Source organism: Notechis scutatus, chromosome 6 (genome assembly GCF_049901735.1).
Source record: "Notechis scutatus isolate UNSWTSFEM ecotype Mainland chromosome 6, rNotScu1.2, whole genome shotgun sequence".
NCBI classification, from domain to species: domain Eukaryota; kingdom Metazoa; phylum Chordata; class Lepidosauria; order Squamata; family Elapidae; genus Notechis; species Notechis scutatus.
Genome location: NC_142014.1, coordinates 48,075,186 through 48,098,204, shown reverse-complemented (window position 1 = coordinate 48,098,204; position 23,019 = coordinate 48,075,186). Strand labels below are relative to the sequence as shown.

At 33.8% G+C, this 23,019-nt stretch overlaps 1 protein-coding gene across 18 annotated transcripts in view; it reads left to right on the top strand.

The window, feature by feature from the left end:
• The window catches only part of ANKS1B (ankyrin repeat and sterile alpha motif domain containing 1B), a 280,349-nt gene that overhangs the window by 30,671 nt on the left and 226,659 nt on the right, over positions 1-23,019 (top strand). For 10 of the 18 annotated variants that reach the window (XR_015750096.1, XM_087968143.1, XM_087968141.1 and 7 more), the window contains exons 4-7: positions 3,014-3,310; positions 8,047-8,122; positions 9,434-9,553; positions 19,754-19,870. Coding sequence is in view for 17 of the 18 variants with exons in the window: in XM_087968143.1 (XP_087824269.1) it covers positions 3,014-3,310; positions 8,047-8,122; positions 9,434-9,553; positions 19,754-19,870 (610 nt within the window). In the remaining variant the exon portion in view is untranslated. The remainder of the gene's footprint in view (positions 1-3,013; positions 3,311-8,046; positions 8,123-9,433; positions 9,554-19,753; positions 19,871-23,019) is intronic. The other 8 variants (XM_087968144.1, XM_087968146.1, XM_087968151.1 and 5 more) reach the window with 1 other exon arrangement.

Here is a 23,019-nt window from a genome sequence, read left to right as displayed (position 1 = left end):
ATACAATATTTTCCTTTTTTGAAGATGGGAAATATATCAGTCCTTTTCCAGTCATCTGGTAGTTTCCTGGTGCTCCAGGATCATTGAAAGGTATGATTCAGAGGTTCTGAGATCACATCAACCAGTTCCTTCAGAACCTCGGGATATAATTCATCTGGTCCTAGTGATTCAAATTAGTCCAGAATGGATAGGTGTTCTCCTACCATTTTCTTCCTTATTTTGACTTGCATTCCTAATCTGTATTTTAATATATATTTTTAATGGGTTGGACTATTTTTTCCTTTTGTGTAAAGACAGATGCATAAAACAAGTTAAGCAGTTCTGCTTTCTCCTTGCTGCTCTTCACCTTCTTGCCATTTTGTCTCATTAATGGATCAATTATTACTTTTGTTTTTTAGATGATGAAAGAAGCTTTTATTTTTATTTTTCACTTTTGTCACAAACCTTAGTTCATTTTGAGCCTTAGCTTTCCTGACCAATTTTGCAAATTCAGGCTATTTGCTGATATTCTGCCTTAGTTATCTGCTCCCCTTTCCACTTTTTATTCTTGTCCTTTTTGTCTTTCAGTTCATCATGGAGTTCTTTGTGTAGCCATGCTGGTTTCTTTTGAGATCTCTTATTTTTCTTTTTCACTGGAATGTTAGACTGGACTTCCCTATTCTACCTTTTGGGAGACAAAGGTCTGCTAGGTTTGTCAGGAATCTCTTTGATCTTCCACAAATTGAAGAGTTTGTCTCCCAGTTGATGTCAGAGTAGCAAAAATCTATTTCTTCTGTTTGGTTGGATGGCCTGTAGTGTACACCTATGGCAATGTTATTTCCCCCCCTTTTATACTGATCCAAATACATTCAAGGCAGTTTTCATCATTGTTCTATTGTATTTCTATAGAGATGTAGTTATGTCTTATATACAGTTAGTCCTCGATTTGCAGCAGTACATTTAGTGATGGTTTGAAATGACAACAGCACTAAAAAAGTGACTTATGACCATTTTTCACACTTACAACCATTGCAGCAACCTTATGGTTATGTGATCAAAATTCAGACACTTAACAACTGATTCATATTTATGACGGTTGCAGTTTCCTGGGGTCATGTGATCACATTTTGTGATCTTCTGACAAGCAATGTCAATGGGGAAGGTGGATTCACTTAGCAATCATGTAACTAACTAAACAACTGCAGTGATTCACAAATGTGGCAAGAAGGGTTGTAAAATGGGGGAAAACTAACTTAACAAATGACTCACTTAGCAACAGAAATTTTGGGTTCGATTGTGGTTGTAAGTCGAGGACTACCTGTATAGCACAACTCTGCCTCCCTGCAACACTGCAACTCCCCGTAATACTGCATTCTATGCCACCAGGGCTCCTTTTTATACTTTTTAATTGATTTATTATTTGTAATATTTGTAAATTGTTATCTTGTGATGCAAGCTTTTATTGCCTGTTCTACAACTGTATCAGTATGAAATTTTGAAATGCAGTTTTATTCACACAAAAATATTTCTTTTTATAATATAAATATGAATTCTAATTAGTAGGAATGTAATGAATTTGAATGGGTAGGTGTGTAATTTAACGCATGCTATAATGTGATGTCTGTTTTAAAAAGTATAAAAATGTTTATAAAACATGAGTATAACTTATCTAATTAAGTAATATTTGCATGAGATTATACATTCTTGTGTTTTGGTTTTATGCAAATGTTTTCTTTGAAATAAAAATGAAGAATGGCTATATTTATATCTATATATTTCAATAGTAATCTGTAGGAATGAGATATATGAGATACATGGACAATTCACATGAATGCATTTTAAATATACTTTAGATGGACTTGTCTGATATAATAGTTTGGTTTTATTTTAAAGATCCTGTTGTATAATAGAAAGCACTTCAGCTTATGATTGTATCTCCAATCCTTATTATCACTCAATTGGCATCCAAAGATTTGCAGTCTGTCGAGTATGAGTTTTTATGTACTTACAGAGAAAATTAGTGAATCTTTGTGTAAGCAAAGGGATTCTATTCATGCAATGTAATTTTAAGATCCAAGCAACAGAAATAGGATTACTTTGAAGACAATCTTCAAAATTGTATAATTAAGCTTTCTATCACTCAATGGGTATTGAATTGGTAGAAAAAATAGCTTTCAATATCAGACAATTAAACCACTGAGATTAATAATAAAATTAATATAGTTTGTTTTGATTGTTTCATATACAAGTAGTCCTTGACTTATAACCACTTGTTTAGTAACCATTTGAAGTTACAATAACATTGAAAAAAGTAACTTGTTTTTCACACTTACAACCATAACAGCATCCTGATGGTCATATGATCAAAATTCAGACGTTTGGCAACTGGCATGAATTTATGACAATTGCAGTGTCCAGTGGTCATGGGATTACCTTTTGTGACTTTCTTACAAGCAAATTCAATAGGAAGTGAGATTGACTGAACAACCATGTTATCAACACAATAACTATAATGATTCACTTAACAAGCATGGCAAGAAAGGTTGTAAAATAGGGCAAAACTCACTTAACAACTGTCTTGCTTAGCAACAGAAATTTTGGGTTCAGTTGTGTTCTTAAGTTGAGGACTTCCTTTATGCACAAATCCCTATCCTGATTGTACTAACTGAGAACATGAAGCAATTCTTTTGTTATGTTTTACCGTTTTTAATTTTACAGTTGAGACAGAATATATAAGAATAGTATTGGAAATAGTTAAGTACAATGTACATTTAAGCAAAATATGCAGATACATTTTCAAATGAGACTTCATATACAATCAAGATTTGTGTTCCTCTTTCTAATGAACAGATTGCGTCATTTAGAGAACAAGAGAAACTGACGTAACAGAACTAACTCATCTAAAGTCTATTAGCAAAACTAATGTTTTATTTGCTGCTAGATCTGCTCAGTGCATTAAAATCATGCCTCAAAAATGATTGAATTGTATTATAGTATTCTGGAGAAGGCATTTAATTTTTTTCTCTTTTAACAGAACAATGAAAATGAAACAGCTCTGCACTGTGCTGCCCAGTATGGACACTCCGAAGTGGTTGCTATTTTGCTTGAAGAACTTACAGATCCCACGATAAGAAACAACAAATTAGAAACTCCATTGGATTTGGCAGCTTTATATGGCCGACTGCGGGTGGTGAAGATGATAATCAAGGCATATCCAAATCTGATGAGCTGTAACACAAGAAAGCATACTCCTTTACATCTTGCTGCACGTAATGGTCATAAAGCTGTGGTACAAGAGCTGCTAGAAGCTGGAATGGATGTCAGCTGCCAAGTTAGTAATTTTTAAAAAAATGTTGCACTATTTAAATAAAGGCAGGCAAATCATATAACCTTACAGTTTTACATTTAACACATTCATAATGGCAAATAATAAAGACAACTTATAACTTGTAGATTGGGCATAACAAATGGCTTCTGCCTCAACTAAATTATGTTTCCTAATATTTTTTGGGTGAGGAAAGCTCAGTAATATTTGAACCTCTGTAAAAAGCCGGCTTGTGACTCAAATCTGATTTAAGAAAGCACTATCCATCATTCTTTTAAAGCATCTACAACAGCCACCTGGTGCTAGATAATTAAAGTTTCACAACTGTACTAAAACTTGCTGTCCTGATTAATCATATTCCCAGCCATTTAGAGAAAGCTTTTAAAATTAATCTTTATGGTGACTTATTTCTCCCACAATATTGATAGGCTGGCCAGAATTTTATTAGCAATGAGAACCATTCTCTGTTGCAGTCATATGTAGCTCTATAGCATAAGACATTATTAGATTTTCTCTAGATTTTCTTTAGCCTTTTTCAAATTGTTCAGAGCAAAAAAGAAGCAGATAGGCTTTCAGTATATATATGATGTTCTTTCTTTGTGATTCTGGCTCAGTTATAATCAGCTTCCACGGAACAGAATTGGCTAGACTTGGCTGCCAAGGATTTCCTGCCAGTTATGACTAAAAATCTCTCCAAACCCTGAATCCTATATTCAAAATCTAGCTTCACAACTGAGGGTAAAGAACACGACGTGGCTAGATAATAACTTACTTGCTTATGAAAAACGGCCTATTACAGTTCACAATAAAAGCATGTGGGTGGGTTTGATGGAGAAAAAGATATATCTCAAAAGAAACTTTAAGTCCAGTGATTGAGCAATGATTGACCTGAACCGCTGGTCATGCAACATTATATTTCTAATGAAACAGTAATGGAATTTGCCTTTGTAAATGATTATGGCCATTGTTAAAAGTGAAACTGGTAAGACAGAAACCAGTGATTCAAAGGCTCGAGAGAGATATTATATGAGCATATATAGCTGTCAAATTGATACATTTGGTAGAAACTCATTTGATCTGTCTCACCAGAGCACATATGAACCATGTTTAATTTATTTAGATTAATTTTATGTAATCAGTTTATAAATTAAACTTTATATCACTGTATAATTTAATCAATGAGAGCCTGGACAACATATACAATTATTAAGCTGAAACTACTAACCTACAGAATTGGAGAATCTTCATAGATGAGATCTCTATGAGATCTAAGAAGCAAATTGAAGGATGCACCACCTATGCCAAGGAAGTGCATTCTATGGTACAATACATCTCTGGGCTCACACTAATAACAAAGGACTTGGCCTAGAATGATGCAGAACTTCTAGATCAGTTCCAGGAATGATTCTTAAATACAATCTTGGATGACCTGGACTAGTCCTACCACATTATACAAGCTGATCCAATTTTGTGTAGGGATTCCTGGCTCTCTTGAAGCACACAAGGTATAGTATATCCACACAGGTTCTGTCACCAAGTCTTAACAATAACCATAAGCAAGAATTGGAACTTGCCCCAATGAGCAAGGTAAAGGTGTCCCCACAAGTTTTACTCTCTAGTTGTGACCTACTTTAAGGAGCAATACTCATCTCTTTTTTGTAAGCCAACTTTGTCTGGAGACGTTTCCATGATCATGTGGCCAACAAGAAATCATGCCACAGCGCAAAGCATAGGGCAAAAAAGAGAATGCTGTAACCTTTCATCTACTTGCATTTGAATGCTTTTGAAATGCTAGGTTAGCAGAAACTGAGACAAGTGACAGTAAGTCACTCTGTCTCATGGCACTTGTGTCTCAAACTGCTGAGCTATAGACCTTTAATAATCTAAGATTCAGTGAGTATCATGTAGCAAATATAAAATCACCCATACAATTTAGTAGCAGTCACAGTCAACTAACTGAATCTGAGAAGAATCAACAGCATTAGATAAGTGTCAAATTCCAAATTGGTACACTAACAGTATACCCAAAAGTATTTCATGGGACATCAGGTGGGAAATAGCATCTTCCATGTCAGTCTGAGGCACTAAGTTCAAGGGTGAAATTCATAAACCTGAATAATTTCTAGGTCCCAGTAGAACTGTAAGTTCCATTATTGCCTGATCCAAATATATATAACCATTGGCTCTAGGGTATTTTGCTGCTTCATTAACATTGCCTTTATGGACCAGGGCATAGTCCTGTAGTGTCAGTCAAGACTATTGATGGATGCTCCCTGTAACAGTGATCTTGCATAGGAGTTTCTGCTCTTGGTCACATCAGCTGTTGACTTCCAGCTTATCCTGAAGCTTCCATGGTTGACTCAATAATTTCCTTGTCTACAAGCACATTGGTGTTCTCTGTCAAATGATGCCAAAAACATATGGAATCCTGTGGGCCACTCAAAGAAACCAGAGCCCCGTTGGCCAAATATGTGGAGTTCCACGATGCTTTTGCCAAGAAGGTCAAGCATCCTCACCTTCACTGAGTTATTTACAGGACTGTCTCTCCCCAATTGTCTTTACCTGCCTATCCAATGTAGCAAGAGGAACATGTTCTGGGTACCATCTGCTAAGGAGAATCATTTTGCACAATATTTTGGTTAATCCAATGTTTCTTTTGTGCTCAAACATTTAATTAGATATTACATCATGATATAAAAGTAATGGATCAATTTGATAACCTTCATAATTAGTATGAACTCATTGCAATAATTCAAATGATGTTTTATTATGATAGTTTGTCATGTTCTCCTGTATGCATTTCATCTAACTTTCAAATTTATATTAACTGATATTTATAGGCTCTGTCTTTGTTTAACATAAAACAACACTTGTTGATCAATTTGTACTGATTCATATTAGTAAGTTTACTGTATTTAAATTTTTGGAATACTTTTTGTATCACAATAACATATTTTTAGACTAACTTAGAGGAACAAGACAGCGTTAATGTCCAAAATGGCCCCTTCCATTTCTGTGATGTTTGTGAGTCTTCCACTAAACATTGCAGAATCTGGACTTATTGTAGTAGTCACTTGTTTGGTCTGTCTTGTGATCTATGCCTTACCAACCAATACTAACTGCTGTGTCCCGCATACCTATTTTTTTGGAGACGGGAGTAAACATATTTGGTCTGCATACTCTAATGAGATAATAGCATATTTATTCTGCTATAGTTAATATACACCTGATTTTAATAATATTTGGGTGCCTAACTAAATGATTATGGTACATACATTTGGAAAAGTGCATAATATGCACAATTCCTTCAATACTGTCCAACTATTTACGAAGTCTGCACTACCATTACTGTTAATCTTCTCATCACTCCTTATCACCCATCCCCTCCCACTTGTGATTATATGAGTGTAACTTTGTTGCTTGTATCCTTACAATTTATATTGACTGTTTCCTAGTATGTTTTGATTGCTTATTGTACCCTATGTCTATTATTAAGTGTTGTACCTTATGATTCTTGACGAATGTTATCTTTTCTTTTATGTGCACCGAGAGCACTTGCTCCAGGACAAATTACTTGTGTGTCCAATCATACTTGGCCAATAAAGAATTCTATTCTATTCTATTCTATTCTATTCTATTCTATTCTATTCTATTCTATTCTATTCTATTCTATTCTATTCTATTCTATTCTATTCTGAACAACTATTACTTTTTTTCTTATGTTTACATGTACAGGCACTAAAATAATTTTTTTAAACCACACAATTATTTTTATTCAGGGAGAGAGTAGTACTATAATTTTACCATGGAAACAATTCCAAATTCTGAAAACATTGTACACTAAAAGGTAGAAAATCTTCACATCTTGACATGCATTCAATCCGTGTTTTACTACCTGCTGCCACTGTTAATGGCAGCAGGCTATGTTGATATCATAAGCATCATAAGCTTAAGTTAATTTGTGCTACAAATAATAAAAAAGAAACTGTCTAAAGTACTTTGAATAAGGAAGTGAACTGCTGCACTTTTTTTAAAAAAAAATCTACAATAGAGCTTGATTAGATTCTGCTGCATAACCAGTCAGGAGAAGGAGCCATAGAAGGAAAGTTGATGGTGTAGAATATTTATGTACAATTTCTATTCCAAGTTCAATTATTTCCATTCCATTTTGCTCACTATGGCAGAAAGTCTGATTGTTACTACAATCATACTGCTTTTCATGTCTTCCTTTCATTCAGGCAGTTCTTCTCACTCAAAAATAAGAACATTATATTATAAAACTTTATTAAAATCATCCAAAAGCACTGTCTGTCTCTACATGTTGTCCACTCACACCCTTTCTCTGTCTCACAAAGCTCTCAGAGTAAGCTTAACGTAGTTAAAAAAAGAAAAAGAAAAAACCCCCATCTCTTTAAGAATCTGCCATTTGCTATTTCACATTCTATCTTATTGTTAAATGTGATTGTTGACATCAAAAAGGTGTTCATAGTTCTAAGTAGTGTTAAAATAAGTTATCAGTGAAGCAGCTGATGATTCATGTTTTGAATGAGATATTCATGAATAATCATATTATCATTCCATTATATTGATTCTCATGGGCCATATTCCAGAGTTTGTGTTATTATTTATTAAATCCCAGTCAATGATACCTCTGTAGTTAATGTTGATCATGAAAACAATTTCTGATTGTCATAATTAAATTATTTTACATAATAATTTCTATTAATGTTTTCTTTTTCTAGACAGAAAAGGGGAGTGCATTACATGAAGCAGCTTTATTTGGAAAAGTAGATGTTGTACGCATTCTTTTAGAAACAGGTAAATCATGATTGCCCAAATGATTTTTAGTTATTTTTAGTTATTTAAAAATGTTTTAAAATGCTATTGAAACTTCTTTGAAATCAGTTTTCAGTTTTTATCCAGTTCCAGTCGATCTCTTATACAATGATCTGACTCTGATACAGTTATACAGGAATTTTTTCTTATCCTTCAATCAAATAGGTATTAGATATTAGGAACAATTGGTTTATGTATTAAATTTATATACCACTTGGCTTTCAGTGGCAGGGGATGGCTTGAAATGGTTAAATATCATAACAAGAAAACAACAAAAAATAAAAAAGAACAACGATGGTAGAGAAAACAAAACGTGGATAGAAACAAAAAAAAAAAAAAGAAGAAGTAGAGGGCTTCAGTCACACTTGCCAGAGGCTTGCATGAAGAGCTAGGTCTTCAGGCCCTTTGACACTTTAGTAGGGTGGGTATCATTCAAATCTCCAGGGAATCTCATTCCATTAGTAGTCAAGTTGCAGTAGTCATGTCCTGAGGTGATCAGGACATAAATGACTATGAAGAGTTGCTGATCTTAGAAGGGGTATAACTGCATGTTCCAAGGCTGGTGTTTACAGTATTACAGTATGTTTTAGGTGACTTAAAACAATAGAATAATGAAGAGATTTGGAAAGCACTTAAATTTCTTAGGCACTGGAATTTATATAGTTCATAAAATAATATTTTGAGAAGGCTGACTATATGTGCATGAGCCAAAAAGTACCTGCTTTGAATGTAGTCATTGCCTTTTAATTAAATAATCAGACTCGAAGTATTTAAGTTTATGTTCTAGAGAACATTTACTTCAGAAATACATAGAGCAGATGCGAAGGGTATTTATCTAACAATTCCAAAGTCCTGCTAGTTTAGCTTGGGTAGAGCTGAATGATATATGCGTTTATCTGTGTTTGTGTTTCTGTGAATGCATATTAATAGTTTATTTTTCTTAAATTACTGATAATACTGTTTGAAAACCCAACCAGTTGATTTTAATGAAAGGGAAAATACTGAGAACAGTTCCCACCAGATAGGACTGAATATAGGAAACCAAGTGGCTTAGATCCAGAGGAGTTAAGTTATGTCTGTTCCCCGGGATGTTCAAGGCCTGTTGCTGGCAGTGCCTACCAAGCACAAATTTGGAGTCGGACGAACTAGAGAGATCTATCTGTCTGTTGGCTAAATTCCTCTCTGCTGATCTCATATTTTGTTCACCTTAAATTTAGGTTTTAGGATTGGAATCTTAAAAGTTCCATATTATATCCTTGTTTTTCTATTTTCTATTCTGTGTATTTGTTTCAGGAATTGATGCCAATATAAAGGACAACTTAGGCAGAACAGTTTTAGATATTCTGAAAGAACATCCATCACAACAGTCACTTCAAATTGCTGCATTGCTTCAAGGTCAGTCAGCTACGTCATGTAAGTTATATAAAAATAATTAAAATACAAAAATCTCAATTTTATTTATATTATTTTTATTTTCCTATTGTCTGCTTAATTACACTTAAGCATATTTGGTACATGGTGCTTTCAAACTCATCGGTTTATATGGTTAACATTAAAATATAAATATTTTGGCTTGAGAGTCTGTTTGGTTTGTTAGTTTTAAAGTTCCAGGCTAGGAACCAGGAGACCTTCAGTTCTAGTCCTGCAAAAGGCATGAAGCCAATTGGATGACTTTAGTTCAGTCCTTCTCTCTTGGCCCTAGGAAGTAGGCAATGGCAAATCCTAAAAATGTTTCCAAGAAAAGATTTGGAGTTGTCCAGGCATTTGCCTGGAGTCAAGATAAACTTGAAGGCACACATTCAAAATATTTTAGTATAATTATTAAAGATATGTATAATTTCCCCAGTGTTATCACTATGAAGAGTTATGTGTTTTCTGTTGCTTTCTGAAGGTTAGACTTTGCAGGAGATGAAGATTTACTTTATGATTATTTTTGTGGCTTATGTGAGTATCTATTTATGTCTCTCAAACTACTGTTTCAGTAGATTTCAAAGTAACCTTTCAGGGCAGGACTACTCTATGCTATCTACAGAATACTGTCAAATTCTTCAGCTTCTCTTTTACTACTACAATATCATGAAAAACTCTCCAACTCTTCTTTCTTCAGGCACTATTGGATTCCATAGTTTCTTCATTCTTTTTGTTTATTTTCCTCTTTATCTTTTTTTTTTAAAAATGTTTTATTGATTTTAACAACAAATAAAAACACACAAAACATAAAACATAACATAAGAACATCATCATTCTTCATAAATTTACAGACAGTGTATCGGTTGGTTTATCACTTCTTTTTGTGCATCTATTTCATAGTCATCATAATAATTATATTACATAATAACTCATATTATCAATCAATAATTATATATCCTAATATCCTTATTAAACAATCATTTGACTATAATTTAACTAATTCATGCTTAAGCGAGATAACTATAATTTAGTTAATTTATAACAAATCGTAAAATCATACCAAATCTATCTTAATATAATATTCTAAAATATTATCAAAACCAAAATATATATATATTCTATTATTATATTGTTTTATCTAACCATTGATAAAAAGATCCCAAACTTCATAGAATTGTTTATCTTCTTGTTCTCTAATTTCAAATGTCAATCTACTCATTTCAGCACATTCCAATATTTTCTTAATAATTTCTTCCTCTAATGGTATTTTCTCACTCTTCCAATTTCTAGCAAATACAATCCTAGCCGCTGTTAACACATTTACAATCAAATACTTTAAGTTTTTATTAAATGTATCAGGTAAGATTCCCAATAGAAAAATCTCTGGTTTCAAATCTATATGTTTTTTTGTCATTTCTTCCAACCATATGCGAATTCTAGTCCAGTATTTCCTGGCCTCCTCACAAGTCCACCACATATGGTAATATGAGCCAGGGATCTGATGACATTTCCAACACTTTTCGGATTTATTCTTGAACATTCTTGCTATTCTTGTCGGGGAAAATGCCACCTGTAAAACATCTTATACAAATTTTCTTTATATGCTACTGACATTGTCATTTTATAATTTTGAGACCACAATTTTTGCCATTTTTCTAAATCAATCCCATATCCAAAGTTCTTCCCCCAAACAATCATTGTTTCTTTGACTTGTTCTTCCTCTAATTTAATTTCCAACAAATAACTATATAGTTTTTTAATCACTTTTTCATCAGCACCTGTCAAAATCCCATCTAAATCAGTCAATTTATCATAGAATCCTTCTGTTTTAGAATCTTTAAGATACCTTGAGTGTATTTGCATATGAAAACCAATTCATCTTTATATCTTGTTCTTCTAGCTTTTGCATCGTTTTAAGTTCACCCTTTTCATCCAGTATTTCCCCATATCTAACTGTTTGTTCCTTCTTATAAATTATGGGATAGGAAAAGCTTCAATAGTTGATAACCAAACTGGAATTTTCAAATAACATTGTTTCTTAATTTTCTCCCAATTCAACCATAACGATTCCCGTATATAGTGCCTTCTGAAATAACCCTGCGATTTAGTTCCTTATACCATAAAAAGCATGCCAACCCAATAATAAATCATGTCCTTCCAGTGCCAGTAATCTAGACTTTCTTAACGTTATCCATTCTTTAACCCACATTAAATTTGCAGCTTGATAATACAACTCCCAATTAGGAAGGCCAAATCCTCCTCTAATTCTAGCATCCTGTAAAAGTTTTAGTTTTATTCTCGCTTTCTTACCTTGCCATATATACTTCAACACCATTTTATTTAATTCATCAAAATAATCTTTACCAAGCCTAATTGGTATTGTTTGAAACAAATATAAAATTCTGGGTAAAATATTCATTTTAATTGTTGAGATTCTACCTATCAAAGATAATTGTAAATTTTCCCATTTTTTCAAGTCAGATGCTATCTGCTGTTTAAGTTTAATATAATTATTCTCTTTCAGTGTAGTACATCTTGACGTCCAAAATTATCCCCAAGTATTTAACTTTATTCGTAACTTGAATTTTCAATAAGTCTGCCAACTCTTCTCTTTGCCTTAATAACATATTTTTTGTCAGAATCTTTGTTTTGTCTTTATTTATTTTCAAGCCAGCCATCTCACCATACGCCTCTATCTTTTCCAGTAGTTTTAAAGCTGTCTCTAAAGGATCTTCCAGAATAAAGACCAAATCGTCCATAAAGGCTTGCAATTTAAATTCCTCCTTTTAACTTTCATTCCTTTTATATTTGTATCCTCTCTAATATTTCTATTTAATACTTCCAAAGTCAATACAAATAACAAAGGGGATAGTGGACATCCTTGTCTTGTGCCTTTTTAATATTGATAGAGTCTGTAAATTCTCCATCTATCATCACTTTTGCTGTTTGCTTATAATATATAGCTTCTATTGCTTGAATAAATTTTCTAGCAAAACCCATCTGTTCCAATAATAATAACATAAATCTCCAATTCACGTTATCAAATGCCTTTTGAGCATCTAAAAATATCAAAGCCATTTGCTTTTCAGGGTGTGCCTCATAATATTCCAAAGTGTCCAAAATTACTCTCATGTTGTCTTTAATTTGTCTCTTTGGTAGAAATCCATTCTGATCAGGATGAATAAAATTATTTAAGTATTTTTAAGCCTTTCTGCCAAAATTGAAGCAAAGATTTTATAATCTGCATTCAATAAAGAAATAGGTCTATAATTCTTAATTTGTGATGGGTCAGTCCCTTCTTTTGGAATAAGCGTAATATAAGCTTCTGACCATGTTTTAGGTATTTTCTTATTTATCATAACTTCATTCATAATTTCTAACATTGAAATGCTCAGTGATTCTTGTAATGTTTTATAAAATTCTGCCGGAAACCATCTGGTCCTGGTGCTTTCCCGTTATTCTGTCTATTAAGTGCTTCAGTTAATTCCATCATTGTTATAGGATTTTCCAACATTTTCCCAGTTTCATCAGATATCTTGGGTAGGTTGGCATTTTGTAAATACTGTTTAATTTTCCCCTCATCAAAATCCTCCTGCTTATATAATTGCGCATAAAAATCTCGAATAATTCTCTTTTTCTCCTTATTACCATGACAGACTAGACCCTGTTCATCCATTAACTGTGGTATTCTCCTTGATTCTTTCTCTTTTCTCAGTTTGTATGCTAACCATCTACCTGGCCTGTTTGCATCCTCAAAATAGTTCTGTTTAGCACTTCTAATTTTTTGCGCCAGTTCTTCTTTCTCTGTTTGATCCATCTTATGTTTAATTATATCCATTTTAAATTTAATATCTTTTTTCTGTGGCATTCTCTGTAATTCTTTTTCCAATTTTTTTATAATCATCTTCTAAAGTTTTAATCATTTGCCTCTTTCTAATATTTTTTTTCTTTGTGTATTCCATTATCAATCCTCTTGCATATGCCTTCATTGTGTCCCAAACATTCTGTATTGAAGTATCTTCTTTTCTGTTTTCATTAAAAAGAAGGCCAGTTCCTTTTCCATCCACTGTATAAAATCTTTTCCTTTAAAATAGTATTATTTAATGTCCATCTAGATCTTCTTTTTTGTCCTTTCCATTTAATTGTCATTGGGTTGTGATCTGCCCATGTACTTGTTTCAATATTTATTTCTTGAATATTAGATAATAATTCTGTTGACGTCCAGATCATATCTATTCTGGACCATGATGAATGTCTATTCGAGTAGAAAGTATATTGTTGAGTTTTAGTATTTCTTTCTCTCCATATATCTTTTAGATTTAATTCCTCTATCATTTCAAAAAAGGATTTAGGGAGGATCTTCCTATTTTGTCGTGTTATTTTTGCTGTGTAGTCCAATTCATTGTCTACAATTCCATTAAAATCTCCCATTATAAATATATTAGCGTAGTCCAGTTCAATTATTTTCATATGTAACTTTTTATAGAATCTTTTTGTTTATCATTCGGAGCATAGATTGCAACCAAAAGTATCTTTGTATTGTTATCCACTATTTCAACCATTAATACTCTTCCATCTTCATCAGTATAAATCAATTTTGCTGAAATGGTTTCTTTAATATACAATACCACTCCTCTTTTCTTACACTGGGCCAAAGAAGTAAAAATTTTCCCTATTTTTGGTCGCACCAATAATTGTTGATGTTGTTTTTTAATGTGTACTTCTTGTAAACAAATTATATCAAATTTTAATTTCTCTATTTTATGAAAAATTTTCCTTCTTTTAGTAGCTGAATTCAGTCCATTTATATTCAAAGAAATCAATTTTTTTTCCTCCATAGTTATGATTTATATTTAGGTCTAACGGCTCTCGTTGATCTTACTTCACGTTGTTCTTTAGTCTCCACTTGTCCACCTACTGCACCTTCTTCTTTTCCCATCTCTATTTGGTCCTCTTGAAATTCAGTTAAGGTAGTCTCTTCTTCTATCTCTGTTTCTCTTCTTTTAAAAAATTCCTTATAAAACGATTCTGCTTCATCAATTGAGCCAATTCTGTATCTCTGTTCTTTCCATGTAACCATTAATCCTTCTGGAATCAACCATCTGTAATTCACCTCCTTTTCCAATAATACTTTAGTCAGGAAACGATATTCTCTCCTCACCTCTCTAATTTTTCTGGGTACTTGTTTTAAAACCCCGATCTCTTTATCTCCATATTTCAATGTCTTCTCTCTTGCCGCTTGTAATATCATGCGTTCTGATAGATTTTTTAGTAAATCTAACATGAACTTCTCTTGTAACTTATTCCTCGATGCATATCTTGTAAAAACTCGGTATATCTCATCTATTCCATCCATCATTTTTTCCTCTGTTATTTCCAAAGCTCCAGCCAAGATTTCTATCATTACTGCAGCAAGATCTTGTCCTTTTTCTTCCTCTATATTTTGAAATCTGAGGTAATATTCTGATCTATCCATCTCCCACTTCACCATCTCATTCTTGTTTTGTTCAAGCGTTGTCACTCTGTCATCAATATTTCCAATTTTCTCATCTCTTTGATTGTCTTTCTCTTCTAATTTTTGCAATTTCTCATCTCTTTGATTGTCTTTCTCTTCCATTTTTTGTAGTTTCTCATCATACTTCGCCATCATCTGTTGGATATTTTCAATTTTTTGTTCAATACTCCCCATCCTTTGTTCAATACTCATTTTAAGTTCTTGAATTCCTTGCATAACCGTCGTTAGATCCGTTTGTCCTTTATCTTGCTTCGCCATTGTTGAAAGTCGTCCTCCAATTGATGGGGAGGCAGGAGCAGAAGTTGATGCGCCAGAAGGTAGAACTTTCTTACTCATTTGAATAACTCGGAATCTTCCCACTCTTTTAATCCAGTTGGCAGTGTAACAATTATAATCCAATTAGGGAAAGGAAAAACGTAAAAAGAAAAATCAGTAAAAAAAACCAAAAAACCCAAAATTTAAAAAGGAAAAAAAAGTTTCAAGGAAAAAAGAAAAATTGCCACCAGAAAAATTTCTTTCTTCAGGTTCTTCTAGACCTTAATCCTCAGTTGCAATAGTCAAAAGGAGAATAAAACCCAATAATATTAAAAAAATAACAATAATAATAAAAGGAAAAGAAAAGAAAATTCTTCAGGTTCTTCACACCTTAATCCAATTGCGAAATCTCAAGAAAAAAAAAAATATGGCCACAAAAAAAGAGTATATACATACAAAGATAAAAAAAAAAAAAGTCCCCCCAAAAAAGAAAAAAAAAGGAAAAAAGAAACAATATTCTGAGGCTTTCCCTTTAGAGAAAAAAAAATGAAAAATAATAATAATAGTAATAAGCAAAAGTGTACAAATATTACAAAAACTATAGGGTTAAGGAGGAGGGATAAAAGCTAACAACAAGTAAAGCAAAAGTCACACTGCATTTTATTTAAACATCCAAGGCTCTTATTATGGCTTCTCCACAAGTTTCAAAGCCAAGCTTCAAACATTCAGTTGATTGTAGAAATCCCAAAGAGACACCTGTGAAAACATTCTCCAGAGTTCCTCTCTCTATCTTATCAACTCAGTGTCCTTGGGAGAGAGTTTCTCACAGTTCTCTCAACTTCAAGTAAAGTATTTTCAAGCCTCTAGTTGGCAGTGTTGCAGAGTTACAAAGTTTCTCAACTCCACTCCCCTTCTTCCTCCCCAAAAAAAACCAATAGAAAAAGAAAATATGTATATATATATGTGTATATTTAAAAAAAGAAAAATTACTAAAGGAAGCCTCTATTAAAAATATAAACAGTCAAAAGGAAAGGTAATTATAGAAAAAAACAAAACAAAACCAGTCTGGTTACAATTACTAATCACAATAGAAGTTCGCTAGAAAAAAAAAAAAAAAGTAAAAAGCCAAGCCTCATTTTGACATCTTCTAAAAATCGCCACTAAGTCCATCTTATCAAATTCTGTCAAAAATCTTACAGATTCCTTCTTCTTCTAGGGTGTCCTTATCCCAAATAAAAAAAATAAATCTCACCAGCCGATACACTTTCTCTTTCTTTCTTCTCTTCCTTTCGGAGCTGTCCCTGCTTCAGCAGCCTAATGGCTGCCTCTCCGCCGATGGTAAAGGGGCTTCTTCTGGATCCACCAGGGACTTGCGGTGTCCCTGTGATCGACAGAACGCGCCCTTACTATCACCGTCTCTACGGGACGGTTTAGGTCCGTTGGGACCGACCAGGGCGAAGATATCAGCTGTAACTTCGGAGCCCCGAAATTACAGCTGTAACGCGGCGACGTGGCTCCGCCTTCTCCCTTTCTGAAGGTTAGACTTTGCAGGAGATGAAGATTTACTTTATGATTATTTTTGTGGCTTATGTGAGTATCTATTTATGTCTCTCAAACTACTGTTTCAGTAGATTTCAAAGTAACCTTTCAGGGCAGGACTACTCTATGCTATCTACAGAATACTGTCAAATTCTTCAGCTTCTCTTTTACTACTACAATATCATGAAAAACTCTCCAACTCTTCTTTCTTCAGGCACTATTGGATTCCATAGTTTCTTCATTCTTTTTGTTTATTTTCCTCTTTATCTTTTTAAATTGTTTCCCATCTATGACTTCTAATAGGCACGATCTGTGTTGCCTTTGTTTGGATTAGGATCACTAGATATTGTGATTATTCTTAGAATTTTATTCTATAATTACAATATAATTGTTCAGCCATGCCTTAAACCTTGTTTGGGAGCAAGCCCTATATTGGTTGTAGATTGCTTTCAGTTTTTGAAACTGTCATATAAACACAATTACTTGGCTCCAATTCTGAATGTTTTCCTACTGAAATAGTGCTGGTTCATGCTAACATACCAATAAGAATATTTTTCTCATTTGATTTGAATAACTACAACTCCCTTTCATTCTAGGCTCAGCATTCTCACATTTCCAATGAGTGTTAATCCTGAGCTGCCTTTAACTCTGATCTAAAAATGCAACTGATTATGAAAATATCCTATGAAGTTTCATGCTAAATGTGATTTGGGATTACCATGGGCTTCCTCTTCTATAATCTGCTAATTCCATTTGGTATAATCCCCCTTGGAGTTGATCATTATCTCTGTTTGGTGGACTTTGCTTCCAGGATTATGAAATAGAATTTGAATTACCTAATATACTGTACTCTCAAATCTTCTGAAAAAGACTTCAATATCTAACTGATTAGAATTATGGCTGAAGGATTACTTGTGGGAGAACATAGAACTGGTGCATGGTCCACAACTCCTCTGTCAATTCTAGTCATGAGACCCATAGAAACTTGGACCAATAGACATAGTAGAAAAAGAGAAAGGAATACTGTTCACGCCATGCAGGTAGAAGCTTTATCTCCTGCTGCTTCAGAATTATGCATAGTTACATCAGCATGATGGCCTCAGTATATATACATTTCCTTTCCAATTTCTTAGTGCCACAAACAATTGAACCTTCTACTCTTTTATCTACTCTCCATGTTTGTTGCGACTCTAAACATGTGGAATCCTAGGTGCTTTCTATCCTTAGTTTTTTGCTTGCAGTTGTTTCATTACCTGCCTAGCTAACATCATCAGTACATGATGTTGAACTGATGATGCAATCTAATTGTATTGTAATGAAACATCTGCAAGAAAACAACTAAGCTAGAGAGCCCTATACATTCCACAATTCAATCCTGAACTATGTCTATTGGATCCAGAATATGTGATCTGGGACCTTTTAGTCTTTTACATTTTGTATTATTTCTTTGATATCTCCATACATCAATCTTTTTCGATTTGGTGAATTGATCTGTGTTGCTTTCTCTGCTTTTGTGACTCTACGCTACACAGTTAACTTGTCTTTGCTTGTTTTATCCATTAAAATAATAATAATTTCCATAGATTTTAGAGTGGTCAAGTAGTGTTGCATTCATACTGCCATCAGCCTTACTCTTTTCTCCAAGAAAACTGTACCAAAGGATACAAATCTAATTCCTAGTTATTTTATATTTAAAATTAAGTAGTTCTAACAGGTTCTTAACATTACTCTGTTTTTGAATCTAACACTCTGCTTTCTTCATTGCTTGGTTATCATGAAACTGCAGATTTCCCATTAATGGCAACCTGATATGTATTCTCCATTTAATTTTACTTTAAAAAAAGTTTTTCATATGTGCATTCCAACATATAAATACCGAGATAGTGGGAAGGGGCTGTGGACACTTAAGTAATCTACCTCCCTATATTTACATGTCTTACTGCCTTTAGTCAGGGATCCTGATTTGATCCCCAGTAAGCATGAACAGGCTGATAGAATCCTATTTTTACAACTCTGTGGGTTTGCAGAAAATGTTCAATAACCCTTCTTTCACCTTCCCATACTCGCTTTCACATCCTTGCATAACCTTCCTGACCCACACAGTACCTCTCATGCAATCTCTCACACTCTCACACACCCGCCTTTACCTAGGTGGCACCATTCACACATACCCCCTCCTGAACCCTCTGTTGCAACCTTGTAAGTCCTCCTCAACTCACGCCATGCCTCTTCTTCATTTCCTGAATTCTCCCTTCTTATATTTGACCCATGTAGCACCTTACATGCACTTCTTCACATCCTCTTCATACCCTCTTGTGCCTTCTTCCACCCAGAAGCAATCACTTAACTGCCTGTTGGCCTGTGACTTGCAACTAAACGCTGGCTTTCCCACTGAGTTTTGTTGTGGCAAGCTAACAGGAAGTTCCTCATTTAATGACAGAGGGAGTGGGTTAATGATGGCAGTTAGGACTGTTGGAATTGCCACTGCTGGGTGACATGGTCACACTTTATGCCCACATCTCTTAGTGACAGAAATTCCAATCTCATTTGTTGTTGTAAATTACGGACTATCCATAAACTTTGTTTATAGAGACACAATACTGTGATAGAACTTTGAAAACTTAACTATGTTACTGAATCAAATTTTCTAAAATAAACTTTTAATTTATTTGGTGCAGTAAAAATTTTAGTTGTAGATATATTTAATTGTAACTCATCCCCATTAAAATCAGGAAATTTCATAGAATTGGCTGTATGACTTATGATTGCACAATATAAGTTAAATTACATAACTTAAATGCAAGATGAACATTAAATCAAAATATATGAAGAATTCCAAAAAAATTGTCAAATGAATTTTCAAATTTTATTTATGGGATGTATTCTTACCATAGATTACACAGAAAAAGGAAATTCAGAAGTTCCAGAGGAATCTATAGAGGAATATTTAGTATCAGATCAGCAGTCCAGTGTTTTATCCCCAGAAGATTCTCCGATACAAACAAGTAAAAGTAAATATTCCATTCTCAGTAGCTTGTTATGTGTTTAATGGGTTAAATTACTAAATGTTAATAATGAAAAACCTAGTCAATATGATATTGTACCTATTTTGCAAACTAGAGATGTAGTAATAAAAAATTAAAGATATCCTTCTTTGCTTATAAAATGTTAGTTTTTGTAAAAATATTACATAATTGGGTTTCAAGTATTCTAAGGTATATTTTAAATCTTTAAATAATCACTACTGATTGCCAAGTACCATAGTTTGTTAAGTTGTAAACCTAATTTATCATACACTTCTACTAAAAACCTTTCTTTTTTCACTTATACAAAAAACATGTTTATATCATCACAGTCTTTGCTTATGAGTTGTATAATTTTAACAATGGGTATGCTATGGCAACACATTTAGTGTACATAGACGTGTGCCAACCATCTTCTCAAAATCAGTTTCTAAGGAATTTGTTATAGTTTCTAAAGCTAGAATTTAAAACATTTCTCCCACTTCTTAAGAGTTTTATGACTATACCAATATCAATATAGCCTGTTTAAAAATTTAAAATAAATAGCAATATCACTTATATACTGCTTCCCAGTGCTTTACAGCCCTCTCTAAGTAGTTTACAGAGTCAGCATATTGCCCCCAACAATCTGGGTCTTCATTTTACCAACCTCAGAAGAATGGAAAGCTGAGTCAACCTTGAGCCTGGTGAGATTTGAATTGCCAAATTGCAGGCAACTGGCAGGCAGAAGTAGCCTGTAGTACTGCATTTTAACCACTGTGCCACCATCGCTAAATTATGTTTTTTTAAAAATAGTAGAACGCACCAAACAAACATAAATGTAAAACATATCGAATGCTTTGGAAGAAAGGATGAATGAAACAACCTATCCAAATCATTATACAGCCAAACTACAGATATTTGCCACTATTGCATATCCAAATACCTATCCAGCAACATATGCAGACTTCAAAGATGGACACATATGACAAGGAAAAACAAGGAAAGTCTTTCAAAAAACCTCTGAGCTCAGAAAGAGTATCTGAAAAATGTCGGTGGACAAATAGTAATTTATTCAAATGAGGTCAAACAAAGATGGGGGGAATATACTGAAATATTATACTGTATTAATATCAATATTCAATATATTCCCTACTTATAAGAATGTTTAGTACTAGAAAATAAAGTTAGAACAGCACTTTGATCATTACCCAGTTGGAATGCTACAGGAATTATTGGAATACCCATAGAAATACGGTAAGAACAGAAGAAAAATCAGTAAAAGTTCAAACCAATCTATGCCAATAAATCTGGAGAACAATACAATGGCAAATTGATTAGAAGAGGTCAATGTACATTTCAATACTGAAAAAGGAAACTTAGCAGAGTGTTGTGACTGAAAGGATCGATCCTGCTGTGAGTTTTGATTCTGATCACTCTGGGGATGAAAGGCTGGAACCTGCTGAGAATTTGGAATCTGAATTGTTAGAAGACACAGATGTGAGCCAGGGGGATGAGAGGTTATCACACAGACATTCTTCGCCTGAACCCTCGACCTCATTCATGCCTGCAATTGAGCCACAAAATGAGTCAGAAGAGTCGAATGAGGAAGCTGACAGATCGTGGCTTGATGCCAGAACAAGAAGGAGGCTGAAACGTCAAGCTGTGGGGAGGCATCAGGCCAGACGTTGATTTAGGGAGATTGACACGCCCATCTAGGTGGTTTACGGAGACAAACTCAGTTAGAAGGGAGGGCGAGTCAGTAATTAGCACGTTGCCTCAAGGATTATAAAAGGACACAGCTGTGTGGGGGAAGATTGTCAGGAACAAAGTGACTGATTATGTGCAGAGGTTTTCAGCAGAGGCTCGGAGCTTTGAGAATTTGTGCCAGGACTGTTTTGATAAACAGGGCGTGTGGAATATAATCTTGTAGGAATTCTTTCTGTTGGATTTAAGTTTTGGAACGGCTGCTTTTGGTTTTGTGTTGTTTGAACTCTGAAGGGGGAGCCATAACAGCAGAGTATGTAAACTATAGTATAATTCCTTAATTTCACAGTAAAATAATGCTTAGGGTAATCAAATATAGATTAGAGCCCTGGAGATGCCAGATGTTCAAGATGGCTTTAGAAAAAGCTGAGGAACATCAGACATTAATGTTGATATATGCTGAATAATTGAGGAAGCCAAAGAGCACCAAAGAGAAATAGGTATGTGATTCATTATAGAAAGGGTTTCAACTGATCATGTCAATATGCTTAGGTAAAATGGAAATCCTGGAACATTTCATTGTTCACATGAGAAAGTTAATACAGGTCAGAAGGTAGACAGAACATGGTAAAAAGACTGACTCCAAGTTGGCAAAAGAGCGCAACGAGGCTGTATATTCTCCCCTTTTTTATTCAGTCTAAATGCTGGATATACATTATGGGAAATTGAATTGGAAGAAGACAAGTGTGATTTTATCACTGGAAAAAGAAACATCAATAACTTTTGTTATGCTGAAGATACTACTCTAATAGCTGAAAATGCAAAGGATCTGCAAGTAATAAAATATAGTAATGAAATACAAAAGACACCGTTAAAATGGGACTAAAATTAAATATAAATAAGATCAAACTAGTGACAATAGGTACAAAACTGAGTCTTACAACTGACAACAAAGATATTGAAGTGAATAGTCTGCTCAATGATCAACAGTAAAGTAACACACAATTAAGATATACTCTACAAACTAGTACTTGGTCAGGCAGCCAGGCATGTATTGGAAAAGATATGTATATGTTTTGATGTGTCTAAACTTACAAAGATCTGAATAATGAAAGCAGTGCTGTTCCTTGTGACAGTTGATGAAAGCAAAGTTTGGAGTTTGAAGAAGCAAGATAGGAAGAGTATTGATGCCTTTGAACTTTGGTGTTTGAGAAAATTATTGAGAATACCATGGAAATCCAAGAAAACAAACGAATAGATCATAAAACAAATATACTCAAAGTCCTTATTAGTGTTACTAGAGGAATAAATGACCATGGTCAAATTATCTTACTTTGGATACAGTATGAGATGACCTAGCCTGTGGGAGAGGGCTCTAATGCTTGGGAAAGGTCAAAGAAAGAGAAGAGGATGCCCAGCAGTAAGGTGAATTGGCTCAGTTACAGTGGTGA